Raw genomic sequence first — 19,202 nt, 5'->3', positions numbered from 1 at the left:
TGAGTCAGACTGGGACCGTGCACGCGGGGAGGGAAATCGGAGATAAACAAAAGCGCAAATCAACACATCTCCGTTCAATCACAACAATGACGACTCGTTACCGCGTTGAATGTAAGATCATTTCCCGTTCTTGGACCCCGCTGACTCCGCTGACCCCCGTTTAGATGCACTCAAGGTATGGAAATTGTCCAATAGACAGGCTAGTTTTGGTTACTGACTCCGCAACGGTAGACCCATCGTCGGGATCAACTGGTACGTGGACCCCCCTTGACAGATCTGTGATGCCTTGAGACACACCTCACTCACATTTTCTTACAGATAGAATGGATTAAAGTACGTCATTGTGTAGTTCGGAGAGTTACGGAGCAGATGGTATTAACAAAAAATTCTTAGGGCCTATTGGCAGTTCCCTTTGTCTTACACTCTCAGCCCAACGTCGATTACCAGGAGCATAGTGAGGGGCTGAAGACGGTCGCCGCCGACACCTATCAGCGCTATGCAGAGATTATGCGCGATGTCGAAAACCTGATCATCGATCACAGTCAGTTCTCATTTAGGCAGCGAACATAATTTTCTTTTTTTGGCTTATCGGTCGCAGTTCAACACCACGAACGGAAGGCTCCCGGCAAATCCAAGCTGAAGCTACTGGTACCCTCGGTCGGCACGTTCTTTACCAAATTACACATCGAAGATGCTTTCAAGTATCAGGATAAACAGCGGCTCATCAGTCGACGACGATTTGTCGCACCCTCGTTCAACGATATCCGACTTATCTTGAATTCAGCCCAGCTACTTGGCCTAGTTGGCTCCAGCGAGGTCGAACTGGTCACTTTTGACGGAGATGTCACTCTCTATGATGACGGGGCCTGTTTAACTCCGGATAACCCGGTTATCCCACGAATCCTACGACTCCTACAACAGGATCGTAAAGTCGGTATTGTGACCGCCGCAGGGTACGAGGAAGCCCCCAAATATTACGGTCGATTGTATGGCCTCTTGGACGCCGTGCACAACTCCACCACTTTGTCCCCAACCCAGAAGCAGGGCATCATTGTGATGGGAGGCGAAAGCAACTTCCTTTTCCGATTCGATCCGGACTCTGATGCTCGTCTAACTTACGTCCCTCGAGAGCAGTGGTTGCTAGAGGATATGCGGGCCTGGCAGGAGAATGATATCAAAGAGCTTCTTGATCTCGCCGAGTCTGCTCTTCGCGATTGTGCTACGAACTTGAATCTTCCAGCAGGCGTGTTGCGCAAAGATCGCGCTGTGGGCGTGTACCCGATGAATGGAGTTCGAATCAATCGTGAGCAATTGGAAGAAACTGTTCTTGTAGTTCAAAACACAGTGGAGAGGTCGCCCGTTGGTTCGAGGCTCCCCTTCTGTGCTTTCAACGGTATTTTCTCCTTTTAAGAGGCTGCCGAAAACACAGACTGACTTGGTTTAGGTGGCAATGACGTTTTCGTTGATATCGGCGACAAGTCATGGGGTGTACGTGTCTGTCAACAATACTTTGGTGGCATTGACCCTTCAAAGACCTTGCACATTGGTGATCAATTTTTATCGGCTGGTGCGAATGACTTCAAGGTATGTGCATATCATGTGTCTCTTCATGACTAGGGAGCTCACGATAAAAATTCCCTTTAGGCTCGCTTGGCATCAACAACCGCTTGGATTGCAAGTCCCACAGAAACTGTTGATCTTCTGGATGAACTGGAGACCGCCGTGAACCGCTCTTGATGGGGATTTAATGGATTTAATCAAACGATGCAGGTGACTATTTTATTTCATTCAATAGCGAATTTGACTTTCATATGAATGGTTCATAGTAGGAATGAGGATTGGTTTAGATGATCTTTACTAGTACTATCATGCACAACGGGTCTATAAATGGCTAGCTTAAAGTCAAAGCTGACTTAAGCGTTCTATTGGCTGATGTAATGCTATGTTACAAGTCTTGTCTGCAAGGCTATCGACTGAAGCCAGTGTTCCGAGAAAGACACACGAAAAGGTAAAAGGTAAAAAAGGGCAGGATTGTATCACTCTCTAGCCCGAGTGACCCAGGTTATCGAACCGGGGTGATTTTGGCGTAGTATCATGCAAGCGTGAAGAGAGACGTCCACCTCTTATCGCCGAAGCAGATTGCCCGTCTATGTGGAAATCATGCCTAGGTGGACTGTCTCGGTCATAAGAAAATACCCCGATGTGTTGGAAGTGACCAATGAGGACCATTCCTATGCACTTAAAATATCATGTTCGGAGACGTTGAAAAGTTCCTTCATGGTGAGTTAGGCACGGAAGGAATGGAATGGACCGTCGAGGGATCTGAAGGAGGATGAGGTGTTAACGTCTAGAACTGCAAGGGAGGCAGAAAAATCAGAGGGTAGAAAGGATGAAAACGATCCACGCATTGCTCAGGCAGTAGCAAGCCGATGCTATGTTAATATTGGAAGGGGTGACTGGTCATGGGAGAAAGAAGAATTGTCGGCAATTACGTACTCTCGTAACAAGACCAGGTCTCCTGAGTACGGGAAGCAGATCGGCCGGACAAAACGTTGACGACATCTTGCAGCTCCAGCCAGAATTCAGTCTTGGGGCGACGACGGGCCCAGTCGGTCTCGGTCTCCTCCAATCCATCAGCACCACCCATCGGCGAAAACAAGACCTGGGAGCCCTTGACACCGATAACGGCGGCCGACAAAGGATCCGCAGCAATCTCATCGCGACTCTTGCCGGCATAAGTCTCAATATGTTGCATACACTTGATGGACATACGCAGGGCACGAACACGATCCATGGGGGATGGCTTGCCACCTTGCTGGAAGTGACCAGGTACAGCAGCGCGCGACTCAAATCGGCCCTTGGCCTCCTCCTTGAACATGTCAGCAACGAATTGGGTAGTGTAAGTACTCGATGCGCATTCATTCCGCAGAATGATCTTTCCAGCACGGTTGGCGCCCTTGTCGCGAATGAAATTGTCCCGCAGGAAGTCAATATCGCGTGAGAGCATCTTAATATCAATGCCCTCCTCGGGAATGTAAACGGCTACGGCACCGACTGCCAGACCAGCAGTGGTTGCAATGTAACCTGATTTGCCTCCCTGGGTCTCAATGACGAAGACTCGGCGGCGGGAAGACGATGCGGACTGGCGAATGGCGTCACAGAAGTCGATGAGTGTGTTCAGACATGTGTCACTACCAAGCGAGTACTCGGTACCCGGGACGTTATTCGAGATGGTGGCTGGCAACACGATGAGGGGGATCTTGAATGCATCATACTTCTCGCGGGCTTGGCGCAGTTGGCTGACCGCAGTGAAGGCCTCAAATCCACCAACGACAAAAACGGCATCAAACTTGTAGAGCTCGAAGCACTTGGCGGTGCCTTCCATGTCTTCCGAGGGGAGGCTGCGGTTGGTTCCGATATCCGAACCTCCTTCGTTGACCCAGCTGTCTGACTCAAGCCACTTGACCTCCCGAACGGAGCTGATGGGCTTGTCTGCATGGTGACGAACAAGACCGGGGAAGCCGTTGTGAATAGCAAGCGGGGTGTGACCTCGGGTCAGGCAGTAGGCCACGGCTCCTCTGGTAGCTTGGTTCATACCACCGGCGGGAGCTCCGACATGGATAATCGCAATGCGCATTCTCTACAATTCAGGTTAATATATGATTTTCTAAAAACAAGTTGCATGATATGAATCGTACCTTGTTTTCAGGAAGAGACATCTTGGGGTGATCTGGGGTTGACGTGTTCAAGTATGCATGGTAATATTCTTTGAACTCGGCGTCGCGCTCGTTCATGGCGGCATCAAAGTCCTTGGCATGAATCTTAGCTGTCACATCCTTGGTAGCCTGGACGGCATCCATCAGGGGAGTGCGCATAATCTTGTTCTCGCGGATAGTGATGACGGGAACGGGGGACTTGGGAGACATCTCCAGCACAGCCCTGACGGCCTCAACACCTTGCAGAGTGGAGAGCCAGCGGTCATATGCGCATGCTGCACCACCACGCTGAGTGTGGCCCAACACTGTGGTTCGAGTATCTAAGCCGAGTCTTTCGGTCAAGATATCCTTGATCTTTGAGCTCGAAATCTTGTTGAGTTGACGATCCTGCGCACCCTCGGCGACAATCACGATAGTACGGCGCTTGCCTCGCTCCTTGCGGTTCTGTATTTATATAGGTCAGCAGGTTTGGAACAGGGATCTTATGAAAAAAAGAAAAAAAAATTGACAGAAACACACCTTGGTAATGACGGAGCACATTTCATCCTCCCAACCGTCCTTGGGGGGGTTCTCGGGAATAAACAGCCAATCAGCACCAGTGCTGATGGCCGACATCAAGGCCAGCCATCCACAATGACGACCCATCACCTCAATAACAAATCCTCTTTGGTGAGAGAAGGCCGTATCAAAGACATCATCGACAGCGTCACAGATGCGTGTCAGGGAAGAGTAGCAGCCAATTGTGGCGTCAGTTCCAGACATGTCGTTATCGATGGAGCCGACGAGACCGACAATATTAAGAACCGTATAAGGCTCAACCTGCTCCTCAGTCAATTCGCCGGCAGCGACAAGGTCTGCCAGCAAGCCGGGCCATTCGGCACGGAAAACATCGGCACCAGTCAAGCTACCATCACCACCACAGACGACCAGCGCATCAATGCCACGCAAGATCATGTTCTTCGCCGCCCGCAGGCGACCAGCACGCTCTCGGAAGGCCATGCATCGTGCGGAACCGATCAAGGTACCACCACGGGACAACCAACCACGGACATCCTCCCAGTGCAACTGACGGATCATGTTGCCGCCGTTGACTAGACCCTCATATCCTTCGAAGACGGCGTAGGCCTCACAATCACAATGAATGGCCATACGGACCACGGCCCGTACGGCACCGTTCATACCGGGGGCATCACCTCCGGAGGTGAGTACACCGATGCGGCGCTTCTTGGGCGGTTGGACGGGGATCTTCACGGGTTCCATGGCGAAGTGGGAAAGGGTCGACCTAGGGAGGTCGAACACAAAACCAATGGAATATTAATTGAGGGGGTAGAGTGAAGTGAAATTAAACTTGGAGGAAAAAATTATTGACTGAGACGCGCCGGCACAAAGTAATTAATGGAGTTGGAGGGGTTGCGCCCAAATCCGGTGAGACAAAGCAGAAGTGGGGGGAATAACGTCACTGACACGGATGATATCAATGAAATTGTTAAACCGGACTAGCGTAGAAACAGATTTTGGTAATGAAATTCGAAAAGGGAAACGGGAAAAGGGAAAAGAAAGGAAAATTGAGGAGAAATGATGGATTGAGATAAGCAGGAGGATTGAATTCTCATTTGGCTTTCAAATCACATATTCAACAGTTTTCCCAAGTTGATACTAGTAATTCTCAACACGAGTAACATGCATTACGCTGTAGCTGCAGTCCCACGCAAATCATGCAGTCATCGCGGCAGAAAAACACTTGGTAACTGAGCAAGTGGATCACCGCCCGTACTCCGTTTTGGGGTTAGTGCGGGGCACGGTGTTTAGTGGCTGGTCACGTGCATTGCCTCTTTTTGGGTGTCAGGGCTTCACCTTAGGGCAGATTTCAGCAGGTGATGGCATCTAAATTATAACGTTTATTACGTAGTGGTATTCAGGTCTTACAACTGTTGAGACTCATCATGAAGAAAAGCTTTCAAGTATAGCAGACTTGAACATTGAAAAGAATGATCAGGGGGTAAATTAGTGAGAGAAAAGGAGAGTAAAATAAAAATGCAAAAAGATGGACTCGCGGGGAATCGAACCCCGGACCACTCCCATGCTAAGGGAGTATTATACCACTAAACCACAAGCCCATTTGATGTCAGAGTGACGGAATCTGTGCGCTATAAGTCAAGACTCAAACGCTAGTCACTCCCAGCGCATATATAGCTTAAAGTATTCCATTGATTGCTTCCAAAGTTCGGATTTGGGCTTTTCTTTCTTACATATATATACAAAAACCCATCCATTTGAACCTCCAGGGCTTGCAAGGTGGAAAATGAAATATTTAAATATGGATCCTCAAACTCAAGCTTGATCCCACATTTGAATATTGATAGAGATTTCCAGAGGCTACAAATATATTTATAGCACTAGAGGGCAACACCAACAGTCAAACATACATACATTTGAACATTGAATATTCAAACATTTGAATGGATAAAAGCCACTTGCATGTGTCGTTGATCTGTGCAAAAATTGAATATGTATGCATCTGGGGCCATTTGCTCCTTCCAAGGGTTCAAATGCACGTTGACGCCCAAAAATTAGACTTTCTAAAGCGTAGATCTCACCCAGACAAACATTGGCCCTTTTTTTTATTATTTTGCCGCCTAATTTTCCATTGAAGGTTCCTTCCCCCCCTTTAAAAGTCATTTACCACCCCTGTCCAAATCAGCCTTTGTTCTTATTTCCCCCTTGGTTTCTAACAACTCTGATCTTATATCGTGTGGCGTCGACAGGCCACAAACAAATGTTGCGCGTCGAGCCCAGACCCACCAGTTCGTTCACCTAGGGATCGTTGCCTAGCGCCGCGCATCCCGAGGCGCAGGAACCCGCCAGTTATCATTGACGCGGCGTGGAATCGTTGACCTCCTTCTCCAAACTCCTCTACATGCACCTAGGCAGTGGTCTACACAATTGTTAGAAATCCGATTCAAGCTTGCAAGTTGCCCAGGTCCACGGGTTTGAACACCTCCCGCCATGGGTGTCTCGGATCTGGTCGCGCGTGTCTCGAAGCTCGTGGTGCTCTCTTACATCATTGATTGGGTATTCATTATGTGCGCCGAATATGCCTGAATAGTTTTTTTTTGTTTTGCATGAGAGTGATTTGAAATCTGACCAAGAAACGTTGAACCTCCAGAGCCGTTGCATTATTTGGATATGCATTTTACAAACAAACGCCGAATCAGCATCCCTTCTCCTTGACCGACCCAAGCATTTCATATCCGTACACAGAGCACGAGACAGTCACAGACACAACCCTTATCCTCGTCTCAGTTCTTGCGCCTGCTGCTGTCATCCTAATTACCGCATTAGCAATTATCCCCGGCACTGCAGCTCCAGCGGGAATCAAGCCCTCCAAATACCAAACCCTTCGCCGTAAACTATGGGAGTGGAATGCCGGATGGATGGGACTAGGCATAGCTTTGGCTGGTGTGTGGATGTCCACCCAGGGACTCAAGGTCTTGATTGGCAAACCACGTCCGGATCTGCTTGCACGTTGCAACCCAAACCTTGATGATATTACGACCTACACCGTCGGGGGCCTTGGTGAGAAATTGACAGGTGCCGCTACCCTTGTTTCATACAAAATCTGCCAAGACCAGTCGTCTCTGGTAACCGTGGATGGATTTTCGAGTTTTCCTAGTGGCCATTCATCCTGTATGTTGCAGCTTCAAGCCCTCATACCGACGAGTATATTCAGGTGACTAATACCGCGATCTGCCAGTCTCTTTCTCCGGGCTGGGGTATCTGACACTTTGGCTGTGCGCCAAATTCTCTATTGGTTTCCCCTATCTTCCGTCCTACCCCGTGGAAGGGAAAACCCACACCGATGACCAGTCCTCAGTCCGCACGCGTGGCGCAGCGCCCCCGGTTCCACTGATGGTTGTCGCCTTCGTCCCTACCGCCACTGCATTTTACATTGCCTCGTCTCGGTGGTTCAACTATCGACATCATGGATTCGATATCATTTTCGGATCTATTATGGGAATGGCTTTTGCCTGGATCGGGTTCAATATGTACCATCTCCCCATCCGGCGAGGCGCAGGCTGGGCCTGGGGACCGAGAGCTCATCGGAGAGCCTTCATTCGTGGTGTCGGGTTCCCAAGCTCCCTTGGTATCGATAGTTGGGCATATGCATGCAGCGATCGCAACATTGAAACGCCCGAGGTAGTCATGGAAATCGACAATAGCAATAACAATGGTCATGCCAACGATAATCCGACTTTACCCCTGCAGGAATGGCCAATGAGATCACCCGTCTCTCCCGCATCTGAAAGACGTGAAATGGTGTGAGTATTATGATATGTTGGTAGTACTGATAAGGAGAAAGGCATCGGATTTATCTATGTCGAAGGCTACTCTTGTCTTGCATGTAATATTGATGGGGCCCATAATTCAATGTATATAGCTTGAATACAATGTTGCATATAACTCTAGGCTCGCCTGTCCAATAATATTCATTGGTCCTGGTTGCATGTGTGAATCTCACTTGGCGGGGTTGAGCGCACGCGCGGAGAAGCAGAGTGATAATTATTAATCCCCAACATTTGAACCTTGGAAAGCAACATCACATGCATAACCACATTTAATGGATAACACCGACCTCCAACCTCGAGATTTATTCCCAACATCTACTTCTTGATTTACCAAATTACTACTACTTGCAATTTGTCTCAATTCTCAACCATTTTCGCTTTTCTCCGACATCTGCCGCCAAATAGTTCGTCTAACACAAGACTAGCGTGGCATCACGAGTGTGATATGGCTTCATATTTAATCACCGGTGCATCTCGTGGTCTTGGTCTGGCATTGGTCTCCAGATTAGCTGCCTTGCCTGTAGCTGAAGTGGGAAAAATTATTGCCACTGCGCGCTCCGACAACTCACCCAAGTTGAAGGAGATTGTAAAAGCCTTGCCTGGCCGCATCGATTGGGTCAAATTAGACGTCACGGACCAGGAAAGTGTCTTGGAAGCTGCTAGTGAAGTTGAAACTAAGCTACAAGGTAGGGGACTTGACTACCTTATCAACAATGCCGGCATGATGGATTACTCGCCAACCGGGGTGGAGGGAATGTGAGAAGTTGTCTTCCAAGCCAATGAACAACCACTGACCTATAACCCACAGGGAAAACCTGAACGAGATTTTCCATATGAACGTGACTTCAGTTCATACGGTGACACAGGCATTCTTGCCCCTTCTACGAAAAGGCGACAAGAAGACAGTTGTCAACATGTGAGAGTCGAAGTCCCCATTAAGCGCTAATCAAATGAAGAAAAACTTACTTGACCCGAATAGATCGACTACTGTTGGAACTTTTGCCAAAGCCGAAGCATTTCGAGTCTCGCCGACTCCTGCTTATAAGGTGACCAAAGCAGCGCTGAATATGTTGACTGTGCAATACGCCCAACAATATGAATCAGAGGGCTTTACCATCCTGGCTGTCAGCCCTGGAGTAAGCCGAGAGACATCAATCCCCAGAGCGATAAATCTTCACGCTTTGCTAACGCTGACAGTGGCTGCGCACCGATATGGGTTCATCTCGGGCGGATCTTCCCGTCGAAGTTGGAGCCGAGCAAGTCTTGAACATTGTGCAAAATGCTGGGCCCTCCCAGCATGGAAAACTAGTTAACATTCATGTCCCAGGATGGGAGAATGCACCGGGTTCAAACCAATACCCAGGTGGAGAAGTAGCTTGGTGAACAAATTTAAAGAATCGTACAGTCTAAGCTCATGCCATTTGTTTCCAAAAAAAAAGGATGAAGAAGTATTAAGATTCTTAGCGATAGGGTACAACATTGGATCTAGATGAAACTCATCGACTAATATTCCGTAAAGGAATTTGTACTTGAAGCATCATTTATCTGCCTTGAAGTTCAGCCACCGAAATCATCGGAAAGTCCAGAGTCGATTCAAACTCACGCGTCGCATCCATGGCTGCCCTCCTGCTTGGGATCTTTGCATCCATTGGGACAAGACTTGGGGTGACCGACAATGCCGGGGTTCTTGCAATGGAATAGAACATTCTCCAAAGGCTGATCAGCAACATCAGTTCCATTGATGACGGCCTGCAGATCCGCCTCGGTAAATCCTACAAAAACCAGTCAGATGACGTATTAAATAAACGACTCGGAGGTATTTAACTTACCCTTGTCCTTGATGAGAACATCCGAGCAGTAATCAAAGCTTGGGACGCATGACTTATCAGCCAGGCCAGTAGAAACCAAAGCGAAGACAGCGAGAATCACAGAAGAGAATTGCATCTTGAATTAAAAGAGGTATACAGAGTGGTTGCAAGCCTGACTTCGGAGGGAGAAGAAAGGCTTTATATCTAGACTCAAAGTAAGGAAAAACAAGTTTGGCATTCCTGTAGTCGCCAAAGCTTGCCTTGCACGTTCCAGGTGGAATGCAAGTTGGTATGTAGCTACGCCATGGTGCATACCATACCGAACTTTTTAAAACCTCAAATCTAATCGAAGAGGTTGTAGATGATGATTGAAACCAAAAAAAAAAAAAAAAAAAAACGTTCTATACAGTATATTCGGAAAAACATCCAACTCATACTAGCGTAACCAGAATAGTCGGAGCTTTTACGCCTGATGTTATGTTAGGTCAGCAGTAACCCCTGGCCAGATCACCATGTGATCGACATCCACAAACAACTACTCTTCTCTTCCTGCCCCACAACACTTACCGTGCTAGTCCCTGTCGCGTCCATTACACCGACGGGAAAGATCCTGCAGAGAGTTACGGCTCTACACAACACCCATGCACATGTGACTACTGATCGAATTTTACCACAGACCTCGGAACTACAGTGGCTCAAGAAGTCTCGATCCTATCCTTGCAGCTTTCCCCCGCATTGGATAAGGTATACAAATCTCCGACATGCTGTGATGTTATTGGTTCCGAGGGCCGAGTGGGAACGCGCTATCACGATTCACGATAAGAATAATATGAGATTATGTGACAAAACCCCGCACGACAACCCATTTTATATCTAAACATCTCATCGCATTGCCCCATTGCTTTGCATTGCTTTGCTCATTTCTAATTCCAGCTATGGAGCCCAACAAAGATCTTGGTATGGGTATACAAATCCTCGTGGCTGAATCAACTAGTCACCAGGGTGCCGTTCGTCCCGCATGCAGTCTATTGACAATGCCATAGTTGCCAAACTGGTGATGGCTGATCCAGGCCTGCCTCGACCGAATCCAACCCAGTCATACTGGCAAAAAATACCCCATGAACTGGCAAACGCCCAGTCCCCCGAACTCCCGACCGAACGAGACTTTGCGATCATTGGTTCAGGAATTACTGGACTCGCCGTTGCCAAAACCTTGCTAGAGCAACATCCAGCAGCAACGGTGACCGTATTGGAAGCTCGAACTCTCTGCTCCGGTGCGACGGGGCGAAATGGAGGCCAGATGGCCGCCAACGTTGGCGAGGAATATATGCATCTTGCTGAAACCCACGGCCCAGAGATGGCCGAGAAGATTGTATCATTTACGTTTCGGAATTTACAGAGGATGCAAGACTTGATCAAAGAATATGATGCTGTGGAGACGAGCGAAATGCAGCAGCTTCAAAAGTTGCGGGCCTTCTTGACCGAGGATAATTTCCGAGATTTCAAACTGAGCATCGCGCGCTTGGAAGCAGACCACCCTTCTTGGAAAGGTTTATACACGATCCTTGACGAGCATACCCTCATTACGGTCTGTCCCCCCTACATCCCCCAAACAAAACATATGAACTATCTAACCTTCTTCCAGAAATACGGAATCCATGGAGCAGCAGGCGGAGCATTGCTCCCAGCCGGGACCGTATGGCCCTATCGTCTAGTGACGAAGGTGTTCGCAGCTCTGATGAAGAAGTACCCGGACCGACTGACCATTGAGACAAACACGCCCGTTCAAGCAGTCGAGCACGAAGCTCACCATGTCACGCCAATTACGTCTGTGTTTCCGTACATTGTCCGCACCCCTCGTGGCCCACTACGAGTCGGAAATGTAGTCTATTGTACCAATGGCTACACGGGACACCTCATCCCCAAACTGCGGGGACGCGTTCACCCCTTTAAAGGCACCATGACGGTTCAAGACCCTGGGAATGCTCTGCCAAACCAAGGAAAGTCCTTTTCGTGGGGATTCCACTACCCAATTACTTATGATCCCGCCACGAAAGAATCGGGACATGGACTGTATTATTTGGGACAAAGTGTGAAGACCGGCTATTTCTATTTCGGAGGTGAGAATGCCCGGATAGAGGACGTTGTCTCGGCCGATGATAGCTTTGTGGGAAAGAAATCTGTGGCCCATTTGCAGTCAGTTCTCCCACAGTTCTTTGGCAAAAGTCCCACGCCACCCTGGAAGGTTGTTAGCTCATGGAGTGGGATTATGGGATTCTCATCCGATGGACTCCCCTTGGTTGGACGACTTCCATCGTCACTAACAGAGCGGAATGGCGAGGGAGAATGGATTGCTGCGGCTTTCAATGGATATGGCATGGCCAATTGCCTGATGAGCGGCGAGGCACTAGTGTCTAAGATGCTTGGAAAAAGCGTTGGTGAATCTGATTGGCTTCCGAATGCCTACGGACTCAGCGAGAAGCGACTGCGAGACATTCTCACAGCGCCTGAGTCAATAAAGGCATTGACATCTAAGTTATGATAGGTTTCATGTACATAATCAGAATCCTAGACTCAAATGCCGTGGATCATTCTTGGTCACTTACGTACCAATAGGTAATTCCTAGCATAATAAAACGAAGCCCAGTTTGAAACGCATTGTTTGATGTCAACGTCAACGTGATCTATTTTGTTTATTCCTTACAAGGGGTATCTTCCTTGACGCCTTTTCAATGCAAAAAAACCCAACATAAAATCTTTTCTTCGAGGCGCCTCACCCGCGATGAAGGCGCCCGCTCTCCACTCCCGCTTCTGAGATATAGCAAGCACCCCCGCCATGAAGCTTCTTTGAATAAAGAATCTGTAGGAAGCGGAAACCATAGACTCGGGGACAATCCCATGCTGAAGGGAATATTATACGACTAAACCACAAGCCCATTTCATGTGAGTCGAAGGGCCAAGTGTGGTTCAGGACGACTCGTAGATGGGAAGTTAGGCCCGCCCACAGGGTCAGAGCGGGCTTATAAGCCGGTTCAGTGAAAGCATTCTGCATTGACAAAATCTAGCATCGAGGGATGTTTATTGGGGCTGGCGGTGGATGACGAGGATGAGTTCCAGGTATGCGTCTCGGTGGCGTGAGACCTGAGTTCATGCACACCACGCCCAACTCCGTCAATGCTGCGCACAAGGTAGGTGGAGAGAGAAAGCTCATGGCGGGACAAGATCACCTTCATCTTCTTATGGCGCTCAGGATTTCTTCCAGATAGTAACAGTTCACCTAGTTGGGGGTAGATTGCATCCCAAGTCTTCAAGGCGTCGGAATTATTGTTTTCCGACGGTCGCTCATGGGATGAAATGCTGGAGACCACATCTAATAGTAATATGTGGCTAATGGCAGCCTCAACTTCATCCCTCAAGGCTAGGCGACCTGGAGACTTGACATCGGAGAAACTGGGGAAGTTGAAGGCCACATCGTAATGCGTGCCAAAAGGCGGAGCCGATAGATTCGTTCGGACTGTGACAGTGAAGAAACTATCGGGAGTAGAGAGATTTCCTCGAAGCACAGACTCAATCGGCGCCAGGAACTTTTGGATAAGCGTTTCAAGTGGAGCAGTAGAAGCAATATGTGGAGGTGAGGGTCCATTTGTAAATGTTTTGGTAGTCAATTCAGGAAAGTCCAAGCCAGATGATCGTAAGACACTGAATATTTCATGAAGGAATGATTCCAGCCGGCGAAGTTGCGCCAGATGCTGGAAGTAAGCCAGAGCAGGTCGAAGAAGGTGATATTCAGGTGTAGGCCGCTTCTTTGACGTCAATGGTGGCGGCACTTGCGTACGACGGCGGAGGTTTTGACGATGAGAAAAGGCGAGCAAGATACGCATGGAGTGAGCTAGGCCGTCGGCAAGAAGTTTATCAGTCGCCGTAGGAGCCTCGTCGGCATTGAGACTCTCATCGTCAGCATCCACTAAGTCCAACATGATTTCGAGGTCTTCTGAAGCGGGAACTTGAATAAGATTCTGACGAGTTGTCACACCGGAGCTTGCCATAGATCGGGCTTCTCGAACCAATTCGTGAAACAGTTCCTCCTCGAAGACGGAGTCACGGGCTTGGAGGATGCGATGTTCAATCGATTCAGCATCATTGGAAATGGATGCAAATGGCCCTGTGCTGCTGGAGATATGAGATCCTTGTTTCACTCGCACTCGCACAAAGCGGGCCCCAGAAGGAATCAGTCCCTTATCCAAGATCAAGCTTCCATCGTCAGATCGCCTTAATGAAGCAAGGCCACGGTCGCGAAAGACCGCGGTGGCTTCCAGGAACCCGTACTGCACCCCCAGTGCCTGTCTCTCCCGTGGCAACCTGCAGACTTTCCATCCCTTGTCCTTGACTGCTAAGACCTCATTCCAGTACCGGCTCTCCGACGCGACTTCTGTCTCCAACCGGGAGGCGGCCTTCAGTAGCTTGCCGGACGCCGAATTGAAGTTTTGAATTCTCCAACCTCTGGAGACAGACGAGATGTCCTTAGTAGCTGTTTCGGATTTCGGAGGCGGGTTGACTACCTCCGCATTCAAAGAACCGAGAGGCGCGATCTGTTTCAAATAAGGTGACATGGAGGTTTCGGCTTGGCGCGGGGCATTTTTGGACAAGAGGAGAGAGATGAAATCGAGGGCAAACATGGCTTCCATGTGGGACTGTCTGATTTGTGATTAATTAGCTTCTATTCAGCCTGGAATCTATGAGAGGCTTCCACCAACACTGCAAACTGAGTGATATCGGCACGCTTCTTGTACAGTTGCTCCAGACGCTCTGTGGTGTCAACATCCCCCTTCTCTTGGTCGCCATCTTCTGATTCTTGTGTGTCACCACACTCCTTTTCTTCGGCGATCTGGGTTCGGAGGATCTCTTCATTGACATCTCGGAATGAACCCCATTGGTTGTTGATCTGAGAGATCTCGACTGGCAGGGTATCGGGACGGTCCTGCTTTTCTGGAACGGCACGAAGAGGAAGGGTGAAGGAGTCAGACATGATGAAGGGAGTGCCACCCCGATGGACTCGGACCCAGCGATGGGATGCGACAATGAGAGTATTAGTAAGGATTGAGGATTGAGGATTGAGGATTGAAGATTGAAGATCGAAGATTGTCAGAGTGGGGATGTGGTGAGCTACATCCTAGGTACAGGCGCGCCGCTTTAACTCCGGGGAAATGCACGTCACGTGATTTGTTTTCAAAAAAGCCTCAAGAGTCAAACTCAAGAGCAAAGTTGAAAATTTTTAAAAGTGAAGCTCAAATGCTTGCTACAGCCTAGTACATACATGCAACACTTATATAAGTACCACCTAGCACTATATGTTCATCCTGGTCCCGACCTGAATCAAATGCACATCAAAATCCTACCCAGAAGGTTGTCGAGTCTTGACAAAGTCCACCAAATCGAAAAAGCTCTTCTTGTAGTATCGTGTCTGAGTGGTGCGGTTTACAACCTGCATGCCAAACTGCTGCGAATAGTCTCCAAACTCCCAATTGTCAGCGAAACTCCAGGCGAGAGCACCGATAACTTCGACCCCGTCTTCATATATCGATTTTAAAACTTCAGACATGAAGGCGAGATAGTATTGGCTACGAGGTGAGTCAAATAATTGATCCGGTAGCTCTTTGGTCGCCTCGCCATAAACTGGAAAGCCGAACTCGGATAGGATGATGGGGTGTTTCCACGTGTTGTAAATATCGTAAAGAAATTCCCGGAGACTACATAATTTCGTTAGCATGGGATTTCGGAGCCCGATGTAGTGCAACATACTAGGTTGGTGTGATATACACATAAGACTCCGACCGATATCCGATGTTCCATCCATAGATGTTTGTGGTTTCTTGGTTGACACAATATGGAAATAGAGAGTTGGAGGTTGACAAGTTGGAAGCACAAGAATTGATACCTTCTTCGGCAGGAGATACCACTGTAGCCGTATATGCATCAATGCCGAAGAAATCTGCTGTGTTATTCCGATAGGTTAATTCTGAGTCATTGAGTCGTCTGGCCCCCGGTAGAGTGTGAAGCACGGAATCTGGATATTGATGGCCTAGAAAGATTGGGTTCGCAAAGATGCCCAGTTGCATCTCTTGAAATCGATTGGCAGCTTGGACGTGGGTTGAATTCATCGGATTTTTGGGCACACCAAAGTTATCGTTGAATTTAAGTCCCATTTTACCCGTGCCTTTAAGTTCATCGTGATAAAAGTGATAGACCTGGGAGTGAGCATTGATGACATTATCAACTCCCTGGAAATTAAAGGCGTAGAGGAGGGGTTCGTTGAATGTAACCCAGATCGGTACACGGTCAGCAAAGTGCGTCAGTAGCACTTTTCCATAATTGACAAATCTAGTAGGGAGAATCAGTAAGGGAGTACTTGATGCCAATGGTTTTTCAAGATAGAGGTGGCTGACTTACGCATCAACAAATGTTTCATTCTGATAGCCAGCATTGTTATACCCAATATCAGGATGTCTCGCTATTATAAGTTAGTGGTCTGAGAAGAAGAAAAGTGACAAGAGGAAAAAAAGCATACTTATGTTATCACTAGCGACAAACATGAGTGGACTGTCAAAATGAAGCATCGTCACAACAGGTTGCATTCCAGCATCAAGAACAGTCTTGATCAGGTCATTGTAGTGATCAATGGCTTGCTTGTTCACGGGAGTGCCGGGAAAGACGAAGGGCAAGATCCGTGTCCATGGAATAGTAAAACTATAGTACTCCACGCCCATGGCTGCCAACCGTTGGATGTCTTGCTTGTATAGAAAATAATTCTCATTGGTGACGTAGTCCTTTGGCTTGTCCCCCGTGATCAGTTTCTCCAGGAGCGAAGGCGAACGGCCATCGAGGGCGATTGCACCTTCAATTTGGGCGGCACTACCAGCCACGCCAAACACAAAGTCTTCGGGAAAGTCATAGCAATCTATGGGGCCAAAGTAGTCCGCTGGTGGGAGAACAAGTTCACTGGTGGGGACAGGAGTAGGGTGAACGGTGGTGGAAAGAAGACCGGTTGTAGTCTGGAATTCATTAGCGAAAGCTTAAGTCTGTCGATTTCTCCGAATATTGACAAACATAATTTTGAAGATTAGCATGTAGCCACATTGATGACCATGCTGCTTGTCCATAAGGATCGGCAGTATCGGTAGCGCTGATGATAGTCTGCCCAGGAAGCCAGCTACCCCAGGTGGATGTGGAAAGGCTTGTGGTCAAAAGCTTGGCAGCTTTTGAATAGGCAGGCGCAAATGTTCTTGTGGTTGTTGGCGAGGGAACTGACGTTGCGTATCTAATGATGTTTCTAAGCTTAGCAAGGGATAGATGCATGGGGATAAAAAAGCTGCACATGTGTGTACTACTGACCTGACTGTCTCGCTGAGAGTGTATGAGAATGGGTGGAAGTGATAAGTTGGTGAAGGAGAATTTGTGCAGTGCGAACGAGAAGAAGTTCCATTAACATAAATTTCTTGTGCCCCTGCAGCTATAGGCAAAACAGCGACGCATATTGATAGAAACAGCATTTTTGATGTCAAACACTCCAAGCTTATTGTCGACTTGATCAAAATCCCGGGGAGAAAGTTATCTGAGTTTAAGTATTGTTGGACCCCTCTTCAGAAACCCAGATTCTATTAGTTAAAGCTCTCCACCTACGCAATCCGGGCAATCCTCGGTACTATAAAGTCTCTTGGCAAATGAAACATAAATTGATTGGATTGGATTAATCAGTTACCCGTTGGAAGGAAAGTAGATCTGCAGTTCCTGTTGAGCCGAAACCGGAATTGGTTGATTTTCTAGTAGTCTTAGGGTTACATTCAGGACCATTATACAATATACTAGTAGTTCCGAGGTACCCCACGTTTCCCCGCATTCAGGTTGGAGACATTACTAGTATACTAAGTACATAAGTACAAACCACAGATCTTCAAGACACTCAGAAGTACAAAACAGAGAAGCTCCAGGCTGTTTATTTCCAAGATAGAAAAGTCTCCCCAATAATTTTGGCCATCAAATTTAGAAGTTACACGAACAAAAAGAAAACTCCGATAGGGGGAATCGAACCCCCGGCTGTCGTGTGAGAGACGACGATGTTAGCCACTACACCATATCGGATGTTGATGTAAGAATGACATAATATTGGTTATATGAGCCTTTTGGTTTGGCGTTTGACCGGTCTGCGCCTGCCCGTGCGTGGTGGTATATGTATTCCCCTCAATAGCTCAACGTGTATCGGTTCTCTTCATGTCAACGATTATGTAAAGTTGGATGACTGTAAATTTGAAGATTCACACACGAAAAACTTCCTCTGGATCCAACGCCCATTCATACAAGGCCCACTGTCGCTTCAAATTGCTTACCTCAAGTGCTATGTTCAACTTACTTTTGGTGGCGTTTTTGTTTAGGCTCTAACTTGAGAACCCCTTTTTATGAAGAAAAAAGACCCCTGAATAAAAAGCCGGATTTTTTAAGCAACAATAACGATTACTGGCAGGCCTGAACTCCCCGACCTCCAAGTTACTGAGCCTACAATGATCTTAGCCGATCGCAGCACTTGGCCGCCATAGTCACCATCGGGCTTGCGCTTTCCCTGTTCCTGTTGGGACCAGCGCCATCGGCGGACACTAGGCCAGATTGAGGACGAGTCCTCCATGCTCCATGCTCCATGCTTTTTCTTCCTTTCAAATTCTGGCACCTTTTTCTAATACTCTCATTCAGAACGGATCGGTTCCTATTACAGCTCGAGTGCTTCGCACCTGGTTTTTGAGATCTGTGCTCGGCTATAATTCCCAGGATCGGATTTATGGCGGTAGCTCCGGCCTCCATGGGTCGGATAAGCTCATTGAGCACCTTGGAAATGAAATCGTGCGCGATTCAAGGCTCCACAGAGTGATTCCATACAGCCCCCACAATAGGTTCCCGAAGCCTCCAGGGGTCTTTTTTTAGGGTCTTTTAACCTGTTAAATCTCCACCACCGGCAATAATATCCATCCTCAAAGTAGGAAAGCCAGTTCACCATAGACTCTCGCTTAATACTTGGTCAACCGACTTTGCGCCATGTGGCAGGTGGGCTGGCCCAGCTGCGTGGGTAATTCCTCGCTTATTCATTCCTTAGATTCTTCTTGAGATCGCTGCCATATAAGTACTAGTATGGAGTACTATCTCAGCACTTGACAAGCTTCCCCCGACATACTACTTGACCTCTCCTAGTCCTTCGTTCTATCTTCACGAGGTCGTACACTCTTTTTTTTGCCTCCTCTTTTTTGTTTGTTTGTTTGTTTCTTTGCTTTCCTCCCCTTTATTGGGAGTTC

At 48.0% G+C, this 19,202-nt stretch overlaps 9 protein-coding genes across 9 annotated transcripts; 4 read left to right on the top strand and 5 right to left on the bottom strand.

The window, feature by feature from the left end:
• Nucleotides 1–86: 86 nt before the first annotated feature.
• On the top strand, nt 87–1,737 carry isn1 (IMP 5'-nucleotidase ISN1; the record flags this gene model as incomplete). Its single annotated transcript, XM_057166032.1, has 8 exons — nt 87–111; nt 165–175; nt 232–252; nt 319–333; nt 394–541; nt 599–1,393; nt 1,445–1,584; nt 1,645–1,737. The coding sequence occupies 8 exons, from the start codon at nt 87–89 to the stop codon at nt 1,735–1,737; spliced, it is 1,248 nt and encodes a 415-aa protein (XP_057021631.1).
• A 538-nt stretch (nt 1,738–2,275) lies between these two features.
• N7466_006634 (ATP-dependent 6-phosphofructokinase) lies at nt 2,276–4,976 on the bottom strand (the record flags this gene model as incomplete). Its single annotated transcript, XM_057166031.1, has 4 exons — nt 2,276–2,322; nt 2,497–3,640; nt 3,699–4,160; nt 4,236–4,976. 4 exons carry the CDS (start codon nt 4,974–4,976, stop codon nt 2,276–2,278), a joined length of 2,394 nt encoding a protein of 797 aa, XP_057021630.1.
• A 1,746-nt stretch (nt 4,977–6,722) lies between these two features.
• Nucleotides 6,723–8,039, top strand: N7466_006633 (uncharacterized protein; the record flags this gene model as incomplete). Its single annotated transcript, XM_057166030.1, has 3 exons — nt 6,723–6,799; nt 6,883–7,403; nt 7,471–8,039. 3 exons carry the CDS (start codon nt 6,723–6,725, stop codon nt 8,037–8,039), a joined length of 1,167 nt encoding a protein of 388 aa, XP_057021629.1.
• A 468-nt stretch (nt 8,040–8,507) lies between these two features.
• N7466_006632 (uncharacterized protein) lies at nt 8,508–9,445 on the top strand (the record flags this gene model as incomplete). The annotated part of the gene is made up of 4 exons (XM_057166029.1): nt 8,508–8,818; nt 8,871–8,978; nt 9,042–9,198; nt 9,260–9,445. The coding sequence occupies 4 exons, from the start codon at nt 8,508–8,510 to the stop codon at nt 9,443–9,445; spliced, it is 762 nt and encodes a 253-aa protein (XP_057021628.1).
• A 216-nt stretch (nt 9,446–9,661) lies between these two features.
• On the bottom strand, nt 9,662–10,006 carry N7466_006631 (uncharacterized protein; the record flags this gene model as incomplete). The annotated part of the gene is made up of 2 exons (XM_057166028.1): nt 9,662–9,834; nt 9,892–10,006. The coding sequence occupies 2 exons, from the start codon at nt 10,004–10,006 to the stop codon at nt 9,662–9,664; spliced, it is 288 nt and encodes a 95-aa protein (XP_057021627.1).
• An 882-nt stretch (nt 10,007–10,888) lies between these two features.
• On the top strand, nt 10,889–12,412 carry N7466_006630 (NAD(P)/FAD-dependent oxidoreductase; the record flags this gene model as incomplete). Its single annotated transcript, XM_057166027.1, has 1 exon — nt 10,889–12,412. One exon carries the CDS (start codon nt 10,889–10,891, stop codon nt 12,410–12,412), a length of 1,524 nt encoding a protein of 507 aa, XP_057021626.1.
• A 490-nt stretch (nt 12,413–12,902) lies between these two features.
• On the bottom strand, nt 12,903–14,896 carry N7466_006629 (mediator of RNA polymerase II transcription subunit 17; the record flags this gene model as incomplete). Its single annotated transcript, XM_057166026.1, has 2 exons — nt 12,903–14,565; nt 14,625–14,896. 2 exons carry the CDS (start codon nt 14,894–14,896, stop codon nt 12,903–12,905), a joined length of 1,935 nt encoding a protein of 644 aa, XP_057021625.1.
• A 366-nt stretch (nt 14,897–15,262) lies between these two features.
• Nucleotides 15,263–17,244, bottom strand: N7466_006628 (CAZyme family GH1; the record flags this gene model as incomplete). Its single annotated transcript, XM_057166025.1, has 5 exons — nt 15,263–15,617; nt 15,670–16,248; nt 16,318–16,378; nt 16,436–16,919; nt 16,975–17,244. 5 exons carry the CDS (start codon nt 17,242–17,244, stop codon nt 15,263–15,265), a joined length of 1,749 nt encoding a protein of 582 aa, XP_057021624.1.
• A 1,114-nt stretch (nt 17,245–18,358) lies between these two features.
• Nucleotides 18,359–18,544, bottom strand: N7466_006627 (uncharacterized protein; the record flags this gene model as incomplete). Its single annotated transcript, XM_057166024.1, has 1 exon — nt 18,359–18,544. One exon carries the CDS (start codon nt 18,542–18,544, stop codon nt 18,359–18,361), a length of 186 nt encoding a protein of 61 aa, XP_057021623.1.
• Between the last annotated feature and the right edge of the window lie 658 nt (nt 18,545–19,202).

This window comes from Penicillium verhagenii (genome assembly GCF_028828195.1).
Source record: "Penicillium verhagenii strain IBT 33310 chromosome Unknown utg000006l_segment0_segment0, whole genome shotgun sequence".
Taxonomy (NCBI): Eukaryota; Fungi; Ascomycota; class Eurotiomycetes; order Eurotiales; family Aspergillaceae; genus Penicillium; species Penicillium verhagenii.
The sequence above is the reverse complement of the archived record's forward strand: the minus strand, read 5'-3'. Positions and strand labels throughout refer to the sequence as shown.